Below are 15,102 nucleotides of genomic sequence, written 5' to 3'. Positions count from 1 at the left end.
CCGGGACCGGGGCGGAGCGGCAGCAGCGGGAGCCCCGCAGAGCCCCGCAGCGCCCGGGGCCGCCCCCGCTGCGCGCAGCCCCGGGGGGCGCACGGCTGGGCACCGGCACCGGCACCAGCCCCGGCCCCTCCGCTCCCTCCTCGGGCCGCACCCGCGGATCCCCGCCGCTGTTCCCCCCGTGGCTGCTGCCCTTCGGTGGTCCCCGGCCCCGCCCGGCTCCCCTCTGATCTCCCCCCGAATAGGGCCATGGAAAGGCTTTGACAGCGGGGTGGTTTCGGGGTTCTTTATTTGGGATAAAAGGCTCCCGCAAAAAGAGCCAGAATCCTGGTTGAAAACAGTCAGCGGGTGTCCCAGCAGGGGACAGGGGTGCATGTCCTGTCCTCCCGGCCGGACCCGGGGGCAGGGAGTGCTGCAGGGAGCAGGCACAGGGAGGTGATGCTGTGCTGGTGCCACCGGGATGCAGAGATGTGAACCGAACCCCGTGTGAACTGAAGAGCAAAGACCTGCTCGCTCCCACCACCAGCACGGGCTGCTGCATCCAAAGCGAGCACGTCCCGCACAGCGAGTGGGGTTTCCCGCGTTCCACTGCCAAACCTGCTGCAGGGCTGCAGCAAGCACCCCAAAAAAATGCAGGGACACAGCAGCAAGAGCCAGAAGCTCAGTGTGATGCCACTCAGTGCCCGGAGCCATCAGTTGTTCCCAGGCAGTGATCCCGGTTCCCTCGGTGCATCGCCCTGGCTGGGCGCGGGGGCCAGCCCGTGCTGTGCCAGCAGCCCCTGCACCAGTGCCAGTTCCTGCTCCAGCTCCTGGACGTCGCAGCCCAGCCCCAGTATGGCCCCGTGGCTCTCACCCAGCACTCGCAGCGCGTGGGCCACCAGCCTGGCCCTCACCAGCAGCACGGCCAGGGCTGCCCGCAGCTTGGCACAGCCCAGAGCCTTCATCCACCAGCGTGCAACGGCCCCTGCGGAGAGAGAGTGTAAAGACGTGGTGAACACAGCTGGGCTTCCCCAGGCAGGGTGACCCTAGGGGTGAGGACACCAGGTTTCCTATCCAAAGGGCATCCCAACGCTCCCCAGCTCACCATACCTTGGCTCCAGAGGTCCTTGCAGTACCGCAGGTCCCGCAGGACTCCAGGGCCTGTGGCCTCCAGCCAGCACAGGGCTGAGGCATGGAGTGGGCTGGCATCAGGCACCTTCTCCAGGAGCTGCAGCAGGAAGGGGAGCAGCTGCTGTGCCAGGACAGCCGGCTCCGCAAAAACGTTGGGTTCGTCCTCCTTGTACAGGCTGGGGGCTCTGGGAGGGAAGCCGAAGCACAAGGGAAGCCCTGGAGGCTACCTAACGCTCCCCGATGCCCAGGCATCTGAGATCCCTCTCCCTGACCCTCAGGGTGGCTCTGCCCACCACCCTTTTGGCCCTTCATCTGTGCACTCACTTGTTGGCCTCCAGCTCCTCCACGATGCTCCTGAGGTCGAGGACAGGCAGGTGCTGCAGCAGAGAGCCGAAGGTGTCCGGGTGATGCCCAAACTCCCACGGGAGGAGCTGCAGGAGGCCCAGCAGCCCCACATTGCCCTGCACGAGGACACAGCCGCCTCCACCTGGCTCCCCCACGCTGTGCTCCACAAGGCTGGCGAAACCCGCGGCCTCGTGCCGGACTTCCTGCTCCTCATCTTGCAGGAGGTGAATGCCCACGTTTATCACCCTGGGAGGGAGGGAAATAAATGTCCCTGCACAACCAGCCCACGCTGCAGGGAAGGCACAGCGCCTGCAGGCAGTGGCATTTCCGTGAGCCTGGCCACCCAGTGCAGCTCAGGACCTACCGCAGCGCCGCGGGGACGAGCCAGGGGTGGGCAGCCCCCAGGGACCGCCGCAGCACTTCCATGCCCGCCGTCTGCAGGGAGCGTGCAGCCGCCAGCCGCAGCACCTCAGCTGACAGCGACCGGCTGCACGCCTCCAGCACTGCGACCCACCGCCACACCACCGGGCTGTCCTTGTCCCCAAACCTGTCCAAGGGCAGGAGATCCAGGTCAAGCACACCTCCCAGCTCCACTGGGGGCACCAAAGGCTGCCGACTGCCCCGAGATCGTAGGATCCAGGCACAAAGCAGTCATGAGCCGTGGCTCTGTTTCCACCGAGGGCTAAGAAAAACATCCTCAAAGGTTCAGCCCCGGATGTGGCACAGACGTACCCGAGGGCGAGCAGCAGGCTGGTGGCACACAGAGCCTGGAAGAGGAGGTCCGGGCCAGGATGCTCCGTCTCCATCATGAGGAGCAGCATTTCCACGCATGCTGAGGAGGAGCCCTGGAGCTTAGGGGAAGCTTCCTGGGACCAAGATGAGGGGTTTCTGCAAAGATGCATCAAAGCCTCAAGGTACAATTTCAGGAACTCTTTGTTCCTTCTGTCTCGCAGCACAGACTGTAAGTTCTCCTGGTCAACAACGGGAAAGAAGGTACATGGTTAGTGCCCCTGGGAGCATGGGACCACGCAGCCATCAGCAAATCCACCAGAAAGGCTGCACGTCAGCCTGAGCAACATGCTCTGGACCTGTGCCTCCTCGAGAGATGGCACCAGGATACAGGAGCACCAGGGACCACTCAGTGAGCACCCATCTGTGTGCTGCTGTGTGTCAGTGCCCCACTTCTGAGCCTCATCTCACCAGCAGCGTCAGCCGGAGAGCCTTCTCCAGCTCCTCGCACTTGTCTCCCTCCCCTTCGATCACCCAGCTGAGGATGGCAAGCTGGACATCGGGATTTGGCTGCTGGAGAAGCGAGCAAACAGCACCGATCCTCTCACTGTCGGCCAGCCGTGCGGCCTCGCTGCATGTGAAGCGCGCCATGGTTTGGTGGAGGACAGCTGAGCCCACCTGGAGGGAAACCAGGATCCACTTCCAGCACTCAGCCTCAAGTGAGGCACGTTTGTGGGCATGGAGTGAGCAGGACAGGTCCCCACTCCCCATGCCCCAGCTTCACAGAAGGGCACAGCCATGATGTCCCCAGCAGGGAGCAGTACCTGCAGCTCAGCACATCCCGGCTCCTTCCCCAGCGTGAAGCTGCCCAGCTCAGCGCTGATGGCTTCTCGGATGCTCTGCATGAAGCCAGGGCTGAGGGAGGCGGGCAGGAGGGCGAGGACCTGCAGAAAGGCAGCGCGGACGAGCGGGCAGCGCTGGGCAGGGGTGAGCAGCCAGCCCCGGGCCTCCAGCTGCAGAGCCACGGGGCACAGTGCCTCAGCCAGCAGCCTGCGGGGGGATGAGCACGCCTCAACGCAGGGCCACACCAAAAAGGTGCTGGGGCCGCAGGGAGGGTGCGGGACCACTCACCCATCGGATCCTGGGGCTGGGGCCAGCAGCGCCTGCATCTGCAGCAGGTGCCCGTGCAGGGCGTTGTGCGAGCGGACCCCTCCAGGCGCGGGGAGCTGCCGGGCCAGCCGCAGGAGGAGTGCAGGGCGCTGGGGCGGCGGGACAACGGGCACCAGTGCCTTGGCAGCCATGGCTCGCACGGCGTAGATGGGGCTCGCTGCCAGCCCCAGCAGCGGCTCCAGGAAGCGAGCGGAGGGGCTGCGGAGCAAAAAGGGCACAGCGTGGTGACGGTGACGCACCCTGACGGCGAGCCCTCGCTTTGGGGCAGAGCACCCCCACTGCCACCCCTGTCCGCTCCGTCCTACCTGTCGGGGCCATCAGGGCCAGGCTGGAGCTGCGCCAGGAGCGTGAGGACAGCGTGGAGCGCGGGGCGCAGGCGGGGCCCCCCCGTTGTGGCTGCCCCCAGCTCAGCCAGCAGCACGGTGCCCAGCTGCGGGTGCTGCCCCAGGAAGGCGGGCAGGCTCAGCCCCTCCGCGGGGCTGCCCTCGGCACGGCTCCGCTTCTGGCCCAGCAGCCGGCTGGTGAGAGCACCTGCAGGGACGGGGCAGAAAGCAGAGTCAGGCCCCGTCCCCCTGCCTGCCCTCGGCACTGGACCCCAAGGGCTGATTAAACATCCCTGAAAGGCAGTGCCAAGCTGCAGCTCTGGGACCTGCTGGGCACCAGCATGTCCCCACTGCGCTGTAGGGTGCAAATCTGGTCCCTGTTCCCCCATGGGCATTGCTGCAGGGATAAACCCCTGCTGCTGGCGCTGCCCTTTTTGTTAGCAGGGACACCAGGTGCAGAGCACAGGCTCAGGTACTCACTGAAGAGCTGGATGGCCGCATTCCTCATGGCCCAGCAAGGCGAACCCAGGCCCTGAAGTGCCAGGGCCACCATTGGCGTGGCGTGCCGCAGCAGTGCGCTGCCCAGCCCTGCTCCATGGACCAGCGTCTGCAGCACGTGCAGGGCACACACCTGTGGAGAGCATGAAGAGCTCAGCTGTGCTGCACTGAGCACCAGGATGCAAACCAAAGATGCTCAGAAGAGAGCAGGGAGCCAAGGGGCCAGCAGCTCCTGGGCTCCTGGGATGCGCAGTGCAGCCAGGGCTGTGGCTTTGGCTCACCCCAAGGTCTCTGTGCTAATGCAGCCTCACACTGAGGTGCAGATCCTTCTGGGCAGCCTCCTGCAGATCACCCTGTCCCCAAGGCAGATGTAACTGCAAGAGGCTCGGTGCCCGCTGTGCTCACCTGCGGGAGGTCGAGGGTCTGGTCCCAGTCCTGGGGCAGGGCCGTGGAGGCCAGGGCCAGCAGGGTCTGGATGCAGCGGGTCAGGAGCGGCCGGGCCTGGGCTGGGTTTTCCCCACTGACGATGCAGAGGAAGAGCATGGGGAAGCCGGCAGCACGGCGCGTTATCGAGCTGCTCCGAGGCCCACTCAGTGCTTCCAACCCCTGAGAAACAAAACCCATCCAGACCCCACTGGAAACCTGCAAGCTGGAGCCTGCAGCTGCCCCGCAGGGGAGGGGACCAGCAGCCAACACCGGGACTGCAGGGACACAGACACAGCCCTGGGGACAAGGGAACATGGGGAAGAACAAGCACAGCACCTGGTCCAGCATGGTCTGTGGGATCGCCTGCAGCTCCGTGTCGGGGTGGTTCAGCAGAGCAGCACAGAACTTGGTGAAGCCCATGCTGCAGCCCTCCACCGCGCCCTAGGGCAGAGTGGTGTCAGGGCTCCCTGTGCTCCCACCTTCCCACAGCCCCCTGAAACCTCTGCTCGGGGCTGATGAATGGGTTTGGAGGGGCAGGAGAGGGGCCGAGCCCCCCCTAGGTGGGACACGCTCCTACCCAGTGCCGGCACCTCAGCAGGATCTCCTGGAAGACCCTCGCAGCCGTCTGTAAGTTGTCAAGTGTCAGGAGGGGCCCCGCTGCATCAGGCAGCACTGGCAACAGCAGCAGCTCAGCCAGGCCTCCCAGCAGCAGCCCAATTTCCTGGGGAAGAGGCGAGAGGTTAGAGGAAAGGCAGTGGTGCTGCCCAGCACGGCCGTCCTGCCCTACATTTGCTGTGGCAGGGGTGCCTGGCAAGCGCTGCTGTCACCCCAGAGCACACAGTGCCAGCAGCTCAGCCCATGACTGCTGAGCTGACTTTGAGCATGCAGCATCTGCAGCATGGCGTTTCCTCAGCCTGCTGCAAGCCCTGCGTGGCTGAGATGTCCTTTTTGCAGCCAGCCACTGGGCAGGCTCTGGGGGAGATGGGCGGCTGTCGGAAAGGAGCTGTGATGGGCAGCTGTCAGAGCAGCCCAGCTGCGAGCAGGGGCAGACCAGCTCCGGCACAGCTGGGGTCCATCAGCGCTGGGAAAGCAGCTGGGCTACATAAGGGCAGGCAGGGAGGAGGCTGCTTTTGGAGTGGGGGGCTGCAGCAGCCCCCAGGTAAGGGCAGCGCTTGCCCTGCCTGCCCCCAGGGAGGGATGTGCCCAGCTCCTGGGTCAGGCTGTGCAGTGGGTGCTGCTGTGTGGTGCTCCTACCTTCACCGACACCCAGCAGCAGGTCAGGATCAGGCTGTGCTCCTCTGACAGCAGGACTGAGTCCTCCTCCTCCTCCTGCTGCCCCTTCCCCAGCGTGATGAGGGAGCCGATCGCATTCCCCATGTCTGCAAACGATGGGGCAGCCGCTGGGAAGAGGAAAAGCAGCGAGCAGCGTGAGGGAGAGCCTCTGGAGCTCACGGCTGGACCAAGGCTGCTGCGGTGAAGGTGTGGGTGGCTCCCAGGGCTGCTTCCCCTGGGGACCTGCTCACCTTGCTCGTTGGAACCAGGGCTCTGCAGAGCACCCAGCAGGAGGGAGGTGATGTCCCTCGCGGTGGTCACAAGGCTGGTGAGGAACTCCTGCCAGCTCTGCACCGACTCTGCCGCCCGCATGGAGGCAGCCACCTCTGGCACCTGCAGCAGACACCTCCGCAGGGCTGCAATCACACCTGCACAAATGCCCAACCCACGTTACAGCGGTGCTCAGCACCATCCTGCCCCCCCACTGCAATATCTCCCCAAAATGGGACTCATGGATGGAGGGCACACACCAAGCTGTGGCCTCTCTCCTCCAGCAGCCCGAGCACGCACCGTGCATTGGTGCCACGGCTGCTGCCCGCAGCAGGTCCTGCTGAGCCACAGCGTGCTGGGCCTGCAGCATCCGCAGGAGGTGCTGGGCGAAGCACAGGCCATGGTTTGGTGGTGTCTGGGCTGCTTCAATCTCCAGGATCTTCATGGTGCTGCCATCTGACCTGCAGGAAGAGGCACGTGCTGCTGGTGCTGCGAGTACAAGAGTTTTCTGCCCAACTTGTGCTGTGCAGACCCCATCCCTCCCCAGCTCCACCACTGCAAGGCTAACTCAAACCCAAGCCACTGCTGGCTGTGGTCAGCCCCAAGGAGATCCTGGTGCTGCCACGGGGCTGCCATGCCTTTGCCCACCCTGAGCTCATACTTCTGTAGGATTGTCTTCATCAGCACAGCTCCGGCTTCAGCCTCCTGCACACGGGGGCTGCTGAGGGCGTCCTGGGCCAGCTGGAGCAGTGCTGGGGTGAGAGAGGAGGGGAACGCCGTGGGGAAGTAGCGGAGGAGCAGCTCCGAGGCCAGGTCTCTGATCTGCCAAGGCAGAAGAGAAAGGGAGTAGGGACACAGGTGGCAGACGCAGGGCAGGAGAGGGGGCTGCTGACACCCACCTCGTTGGTGCTGTCCTGCAAGCAGCTCAGCAGCGCCAGCAAGTTGGGCCGAGAGAAGAAGTCCCAGCAGCCGCTCTGCCTGGCGTGGCTCAGCAGCGCTGCCATGGTCCCTGCGAGGACAGCGGGTGGTGGGATGGGATGGGATGGGGACCACCAGGAGCGCCCCAAGACCTGCAGGGATGCTCTGGGCAGGCTGCCCCTACTCACGTGGGGGCTGGCCCTTCTTCCTCTCAGGGCTCCAGGTGTCCGTGCAGGTCTCCAGAATGGCAGCCAGGAGGAGCAGAGCCGTCTTCTTCCTCTGGTAGTTGGCCCCGGGGGTGAGTGAGGAGACGCTGAGCTGCAGCAGCCACTCCACAAAGCCTGCGGGGAGAGCGCACAGCACTGTGGCAGCCACCTGAGAAGCCCTGGGGGCCACTGAGAGGTGCTGCAGCAGCCTCCTCACCTACAGCCTGGTCGGGCTGCCCCGCTTCCTCGCCCGGCTCCACGGGCGCCTTCCCTCGCAGCCGGGCCAGCGCGCTGTCCCGCAGCCGCACCAGCGCCTTCCTCACGGCCGCCTGCAGCAGCTGCCGGAAGGCAGAGGAGTCTCCGGTGAGGTTGAGGGGCAGGAACTCCCGCAGCAGCTGCTCCTCGGTGCCCGACAGGGCCTGCCCGCTGCTGGGGCTGCAGCACAGGAGGCCCAGCGCTGCCAGCCGCACGCCTTCCTCGCGGGCCCGCAGGCAGGTGCGGAGCCGTGCCAGTGCCTCGCCCTGCAGGGGCAGGGTCCCCACGATGCTCTTCTGTGCCCGCAGCAGCGACACCCAGGCCCGGAGCGCGGCGGCATCCTGGCCATCAAATTGGGCAGCCAGCAGTGCGTGGGTGGCTGGGAGCTGCCGGAGTGTCCAGACAAGGAGGTGGTTGGCGGCGTTGCTCTGTAGGATGGGCAGGGGCGAGCGCAGTGCCTGGCACAGCAGGGGCAGCCAGCGCCGTGCCCACCGCTCAGCCAGGGCCTCCTCTGTGCCCCCTGGTCCCTCGGAGCGCTGCTGCCGCACCAGCACCCTGTAGAGCTCGGTGGCTGCAGGACACAGGTGGTTGGTGGCCAGGCAGCTCAGGAGGTGCTGCGGCAGCTCTGGGTATGTGTCCAGCACCTGGGGGAAAGGCCGGCGATGGCTGTGAGGAGTACATGAGGGATGTCCCGTCTGCCACCTCCACACGCTGTCCTGCCAGCCTAAAGGCTCCGTACAGCAGGGACTCCACCTTCCCTACCTGCTGGCTGCCCACGTAGGGGACGATGGCACACAGGGGCACGTATCTGGCCTTGATCTGCCACGGCATCGAGACCGCCCTCTGCAGCATCTGTCGGTAGAGGGGTCTCTCCTGGTCCTTGAAGTGTTGGCACTCGAGGTCATAGATCTCCAGGAGCAGTTGAAAGGAGCTCTGGATGAACTCGGACACCCCCTCCACCTGGAGGGAAGGATGGCAACCGAGAGAGGTCAGTGTGGTTCCCACCTTCTGTCTTTCTGCTTTAGAAGACTTCTTGCTTTCCTGTGGCCACAGACTTTCAGTACGAAGGATGTGCCAGCAGATGTGGCCCAGGGCTCTTTGGTCAGCTGGGGCTGCCCTGCTGCATGGGGAGCAGGGGCAAAGCTCTGCTGCAGTGGGGGTACCTCCATCCCTGCCCTACAGGGTAGGGCTGTGTATGTGCAGCAGGACAAGCTGAGCTGGTCAAGGAAAGGGCTGTTTCTGGTCATGGTGGTGCTGGGGGTGCACACTCCAGCCTTACCGGGGTCTCAGCGTTGTCCCACACCAGCTGGGTGAGCTGCTGGAGCAGCTCGGTGTCCTCCGCCAGGATGCGGCCCCCCCGCAGGCACCAGAGCTCAGGCAGGTTCTCCTGCAGGCGCTGCAGCCACAGCGCCAGGACTGAAAGCAGAAAAGCAGACACAGCGATGCAGCCACCACGTGTGGCAAAGCCCACCCAGGCTGGGGAGCAGGGCACAAGGGGAGCACTTTCCCACCAGCCCACACAGACGTACAGCAGCCAGGGAGGTTTGTATTCGGTGGGCTGGAGCAGGTGTTAACAGCCTTAGCAGCAGTCTTCTGCCATGGTGGGGTCACCGTCCCTTACCTTGGAAGCAGTAGTAGTGGCAGTCCTTCTGCTCCTTGTTCAGGGCACGTACAGCAGGGAAGAGCACATCCAGCAGCAGGCAGGCCTGCAGGAACACAGCCCATCAGTGAGCAGGAAGGTGCAGGCTTTTGGGGTAAGAAAACCCCATCACAGGACAAAAGACCACAGCACTGCTCTGCTGTTCCAGCAGCTCAGGGTGAGCTTTCTGTGCTGCTTTGGGAGATCAGCCCCAGGTTCAGGCTGTGTGAGGGGATGTGGGCTGGCTACATCAGGAGGTTTATCCCAAACCCCCACTGGTAGCTGTCAAAGCAGAGCTGGGCGAGGGGCTCCAGACCCCTGGGTATGAACTCTCCTACCTGTTGCGTGGGGCTGTCCAGCCGGCAGCTGAGGATGTCGCCCTTGCAGCACGTCAGCAGGCCTCTGCTCAGCACCAGCCTCTCCAGCCCGGCTGGATCCAAGACTCTGGGATTTTCTACCACCAGCTCTCCAAACCTCAGCTCCCTTACACCTGGTTGAAAACGGCTGTGTTAACTGGGGGAAAGACCCAAACCCAACTATTTATCCACGACCAAACTGCCCAGACTGGCTTGCCTCATCCCAGAGTGACTGTGGCATATTGGGCTCCTGCACCGCAGGAGGGGGACACAGCAGCAGCCTGGCTTTGACTGCCAGTGAGTGGCACTGTCCCCTCCATCCCCTCTCGCCCAGCACGCCTGTCCCTGCTGCCCACCCAGTGAGGTGGTTCCAGCTCAGGGAGGAGCACACACCTTGGTCAGCGAGCTGGAAGAGGGCCTGTGCAGCACCGGCCCCGCTCTGGGGCTGCGGGGCTGTGTTCACCAGCATGCTCAGCGCGGTGCCTGCCAGCAGCTGCGTGTCCTTGCTCGGGGCCTGGGCTCAGAAGGGGAGGGAAAGGCACAGCTCAAAACACCACATAAAAAAAACAAAAAACAAAAAAAAAAACATGCATAAACTGTTTCCATGCCCCTGTGACACTTATGGCCAACTACAGAGCATTCCCAGATGCTGCAGTGTCTCCTCAGGTACAGGGAAAGAACCATGGGAGTACAGTGCTGTCCTCCAGTGCCACCAGGCTCACACGCACCTTCCCCGCCACCACCTCCAGCAGCAGCCCCAGGATGCTCTGCAGGGTCTCGCTCTTTGCTGCTGCACTCCACGCCAGAGGGGCCACGTCCTTCGGCAGTGCCTGGAAGAGCTGGAGGCAGGCCTGGAGGACCAGAAGAGAGAGGGTCTGCATCCCTTGTCTCTGAAGAACACGCAAACCCCTGGCTTCCCTGACTGCTCCTTCTTCCCCCGACATGGTTCCTACCTTGACGGCCAGGTGGCCCCAGGTGCTGCTTGGTGCCGGCTGGCTCTGCAGCACCCAGCGCAAGGTGGCAGCCAGGCGCTGCAGCAGCGGGGCCAGGTTCTGCCGCCAATGGTCCCGGCCCAGGCTGCTGTCCTCGATGAACATGCACACTGTGGGTGAGGGCACAGCATCGGTCCCTGTCCCTCCTGGCACCCAGGGAAGCCCCTGGGGACGAGGAGCAGAGACTGACCTGCCTGAAGGTCCTCAGGAGACAGCACCTGTGGGGGCAGAAGGACAGGCACCCTTCACACCCAGCACAATGGCAGCAGCCATGCTACGCAGTGTGGGTGTTTTGGGGAAAAGCCTCCAAGCAAAGCTCCCCACAGCTCCCAGTCCCTCCCATGCAGGAGACTGGTCAGCAGCGGGCTCTGGCGCTGAACCCCGAGGCAGCACAGCTGATGTGCTGCAGAGTACGGCTGATCCCCGGCCACAGGCACTCCCTTCCCGGCTGCCTCACACCCCAAAACCTCCTGTAGCCGGTCCCCACGTGTGATGCTCCCAAATCTGGGGTGTCCCTGCCCCACGTGCTGGGTGCTCTCACCTCTCGGTGCGGTGCCAGGCCGGCCAGCAGCGCGCCCACCTCCCGGGCCAGCAGAGCCTCCTGGCCCACCGCCAGCTGGGTCACAATCTGCGGACAGACCCCCGGGTCAGCCACCCACGCGGACCCCCGAGAAACACGAGCTGTGTCGTGCTTCTAGGGCAGCTTCGGCTGCATTTCTCTGCCTGGCAGTGTGTTACAGACCTGCTCCAGTTTGTGGAAGGCGCTGGAGCTGCCGCTCGCCTCCAGCTGGAACGCCAGCACGCAGCGCAGCAGCGGCCGTGCCTCCGCCTCGCCCAGCGCCCGCAGCTCCTCGCTCAGCGCCCGCGCCAGCTGCAGGGCCTCCTCCAGGTGCTGGTCCCGGCATCTTTTCGTGGTGCTCCTGCCATGGTACCGGGATGGACGAGTTGGGGCGCCCCAGGGGGGCTCAGCTGGGGCTGGGGGTGCAACGGGAGGGGGAGCGTGGGGGGCACCCCGGCTTGATGGGGGTTAGGGCTACTCCATGGGGGGTGTGGTGGGGGTACCCTGGTGTGGTGGGGGGTTGGGTGGGGACGCCCTGATGCTGTGGGAGGTTGGGGTGGGGGTGCCCCATTTGGGTGGGGGTGGCTTTGATTCGGAGCGGCGCGCTCCACACTGCGCGTCCCAACCGCGCTGCCCGAACCGCCCCCGGTTCCCCGTGCCCCCCCGTGTCCCCCCGTATTCCCCCGTGTCCCCCCGGAGCCCCTTACCCGGCGAAGAGCCGCAGGCTGTGCAGGCAGCGGAGCGCGGCCCTGCCCGGCCCGCCGGGCCCCAGCGCCCCGTAGAAGGCGGCGCAGGCCCGCGCCTCCCGCTCGGCCCCCATGGCGCGGCCCCGGCCCCGCTCGGCCCCGCTGCAGCCCCCCCTAGCGCCCGCCTGGGGGCCCGCGGCTTCCCCGGGCTGCGGGGGGGTGTTGGTGTTGGGGGGTTTGGGGTTGGGGGTTTGGGGTTGGGGGGTTTGGGGTTGGGGGGTTTGGGGTTGGGGGTTTGGGGTTGGGGGCTTGGGGTTGCACAAGTTGGGTGCTTCGGTGCGGTGTTTGTCCCGTGCTTCTCCTCTGCTGGGTTTGTTTTTTGTTGGGTGTCACTTCTAGTTTGTTTCCTTAGGGTTGTTTGTGGCTTTCCCTTTGTTTGTTTAGTTATTTATTTTGCTATTTTTCCCCAGGTCGGGCGCCTGGTGTCCACAAGCCCTGGGGTTGTCCCACGGGTGAGCACCGAGCGGGGCCAGTGCTGGAGCTGCTCCCAGACCCCTGCTGCCAGTCCCGGGCTTTCCCGGAGCGATTCCCCCAAAATCCGCCTTCTTGCCTGCTCTGTCCCTTAGCCACAGCCACACTTTCATCATGCCCAAGGTGGTGTGTTTGCTTTAAAAGTAGAGGTGGGACAGAAGGGTGAGCATGATCTCACTTCACCTGCCTACAAGTTTTCGGCCTTAAAACAACAACATCTGGAGCGGTTTCCATAGTCGGCGGAGGAGCGAGCCCTGGAAGGACTGGAGGGGAGCTGGGCAAGGCTGAGGTGCTGGCAGAGGGAACATTGAGGTGTCCTGCACAGCAAGCCCAACATTTCTGCTTGGCACAGCCGCCTCTCCCAACACACCACTCTGTACCAGATTGACAGAGGACATTGTGTCAGTGGCAGCAGGTTCTCAGAGCATAACCATGTCATTTAACATCATCTGTAGATTTCGCCTCCTGCCTGCTCACCACGGTTCCCAAATCACTAGCAGATATGTGTGCCAGCTTTAACCTGGTCCCCCCGCCACCCTCTTGTCACCAGCAATGGGACCTTCTGTCACAAGGAATGGGGTGAGCTCATCTGCTTGTTTCCCCGGGATGCTCTTTGCTGGTTTTGACCCTGCAGGAGTGATTTTTCCTGCTTTGCTTCCTGCAGAGGAACTAAGGAGAGTGATGGCTGCATCAGGCACCCAGGAGAGCACGGCTTGGAGGACACCAAGACGTGGCTCCCAGGAGAGCACTGCATCTGGAAACCGACAGACCATGTTTTTCAGCAATGTTTGCCAGCCCTGCTCTGCTTTAGACATTAACCTGGAAGTCCAAAGCCAGCCACGGGGCCAGGTTTGCCCTCACTGCTGCTATTATAAACCAAGGAAACATCCCTGGATTTCCGCCCAGTAAATCAGGGTGGCACAGGAGGATGCTTGCACCCGCAGACCGACTCCTTCCCCACTCCAGCACTGCGGTGAGGAATCAGGGAGTGCGCTGCCTAAGCAGAGCCCCCGTGCCCATGGTGCCTGCACCCAGGCAAGGGAAGGGGCTCCCATGTTTCAGGGTCTCTGAGGCTGTGGTTCCCTTTCCCCTTGTGCTGCCTGCAGAAGGCAGGGGTTGGGGAGGAAGAGGAGGATTTTTCAGGTTTTGCCATAGGAAGGATTTTCAACCCCTCTAAATTCACTTTTGACAAGCAAACGGCTAAAGCAGATTAACCTTTTTGCTAATCCTCTATAATGGCTTTGGAATCTCCTTAACCAATAAGAAAATGATAAGAGCCTGTTTCTTTTCTTTTTATCTATATCTATATTGTCCTCCCTTGTCTGCATTTTTTTTCTTTCTTGTTTTATTTTCCTTCCCTTTTCTAATATGAAATAGCCCAGCGATCCTATCTCTCAGAGGCTCAGTAAACAGAACATCAGTAATCCTTTTCCTTTATTCCTCTCCGGTAACAGGGTGCAGAGAAGTGTCTGCCGATTGGGATTTGATTACCAGCAGCTATCAAAAGTCTCTTTGTAAGATCTGGGTCCTAAATCCCATAATTCTTTGATAAAAGAAGTATTACCAGTCCATTTTCTGAAGTGAAAGGTACGGGAGAAATGAAAGAAAGCAATCAGCGGAGATACTAATAGGCTAAGTGCATGTGTGGTGGGAAGGCAGGGCCAGGCCGAGGAGGCCAGGGAAAGACGTCCTTTGTGCAGGATGGGGAATGAGAATTAATCTGCTTCGGCTGTATGATTATCACAGCTGAGAGCAGGGCGGGTCGCATCCTGCACCTGACCACGCCACGCTTGCCTGCCCCGCAGCAGCATGGTGTGGGGAGCAGGACCCGTCCCCATGCCGTCCCCTGTGCCACTGAAGGAGAAGCAAAATAGGGGGATGGAAGAAAAAATACTGTTTTAAGTGAGATTTTAAAGAGATTTGAGGGTAGAAAGGCAATTTGGTATCCCTTCCTGGTGGTGGAAGACCAAAAAAAGGAAGAGGACCAGAGATGGGGACCCCCTGAGGACAGGCTCCCATTTCCACGAGTTGCCACAGGGATGTTTGTTGTGCAGGAGTTTCACAGCTCTCGTGTATCTCCTCATTGCATCAGGAGTGTGGCTGGTGCCTTACCTCCCCTGCCAAGAAATACCGAGCAGGAATGCTCCACCAGTAAGTTCCCAAAGCCTCGCTAGCTCGCTAGCTTAAGGTGCACTGAGGGCAAGAAAACTCAGGTTTAAACTTTCCAAAGCAACCTGAGCTCAACCACAACTTCCCTGTTTTAGCTCCAGCTACTTATTTTAGTCATGAACCCAAGCACTTTGTCATCACCACCAATTTAACCGGAGATACCTATGCTGTTCCTGGTTACAAAGCCCCTTCCTTCCCCTGTGATGTATGCCATGGCGGCTGTGACAAAAATGCTGTGCCTGAGACTGAGGCCTTGTAAGAAACAGGGCATTTCTAGTGCTGAAGTGTCTCAGACTAGGCTGATACAGAAGGTCTCCCTTCTCCTGCAGAGACCGTGCCCACCAGCCCTGGTCTTTCTCATGAGGCCCAGCGCAAGAACCTCATCCGTGCCCGAGACAAGTCCTGGACTAGTGACTGCTCTTGGATATTACCTCCCCAGAGGTTCTGTTTCTGGACAGAAGTTGCTAACTGAACCAACAAATCCTTGCAGAAGCCTGGTTGTCCCATAAAATGGGCATAAAATAAGTGGTTAAATTCTGGGCTGCCAGGATTTAGAAGTATTTAGCCATGTTTCCCCAGGAGCTGCAGCAGGGCTGCCTACATGCGTGCAGAGGCAGTGCCCTTCCCTTCCGTCCCCTCCAACTGCTGAGT

At 62.3% G+C, this 15,102-nt stretch overlaps 2 protein-coding genes across 2 annotated transcripts; both read right to left on the bottom strand.

Annotated features, from left to right (window-relative positions):
* Nucleotides 1–689: 689 nt before the first annotated feature.
* LOC116496195 (thyroid adenoma-associated protein homolog) lies at nucleotides 690–5,291 on the bottom strand. Its single transcript, XM_032199104.1, has 13 exons — nucleotides 5,176–5,291; nucleotides 4,935–5,039; nucleotides 4,578–4,778; nucleotides 4,155–4,305; nucleotides 3,657–3,882; nucleotides 3,313–3,549; nucleotides 3,006–3,231; nucleotides 2,653–2,859; nucleotides 2,185–2,423; nucleotides 1,817–1,999; nucleotides 1,432–1,698; nucleotides 1,087–1,292; nucleotides 690–961 (listed from the first exon to the last, which is right to left on the bottom strand). The coding sequence occupies exons 2-13, from the start codon at nucleotides 5,016–5,018 to the stop codon at nucleotides 690–692; spliced, it is 2,499 nt and encodes an 832-aa protein (XP_032054995.1). The 5' UTR covers nucleotides 5,019–5,039; nucleotides 5,176–5,291.
* A 1,001-nt stretch (nucleotides 5,292–6,292) lies between these two features.
* LOC116496194 lies at nucleotides 6,293–11,885 on the bottom strand. Its single transcript, XM_032199103.1, has 16 exons — nucleotides 11,773–11,885; nucleotides 11,249–11,426; nucleotides 11,048–11,134; nucleotides 10,468–10,671; nucleotides 10,243–10,365; nucleotides 9,908–10,028; nucleotides 9,497–9,648; nucleotides 9,141–9,225; nucleotides 8,799–8,935; nucleotides 8,282–8,479; nucleotides 7,482–8,163; nucleotides 7,247–7,399; nucleotides 7,040–7,149; nucleotides 6,802–6,962; nucleotides 6,441–6,601; nucleotides 6,293–6,354 (listed from the first exon to the last, which is right to left on the bottom strand). Exons 1-16 carry the CDS (start codon nucleotides 11,883–11,885, stop codon nucleotides 6,293–6,295), a joined length of 2,727 nt encoding a protein of 908 aa, XP_032054994.1.
* Between the last annotated feature and the right edge of the window lie 3,217 nt (nucleotides 11,886–15,102).

Source organism: Aythya fuligula, chromosome 17 (genome assembly GCF_009819795.1).
Source record: "Aythya fuligula isolate bAytFul2 chromosome 17, bAytFul2.pri, whole genome shotgun sequence".
Lineage (NCBI taxonomy): Eukaryota > Metazoa > Chordata > Aves > Anseriformes > Anatidae > Aythya > Aythya fuligula.
This window is presented reverse-complemented; position numbering and strand designations above follow the sequence as displayed.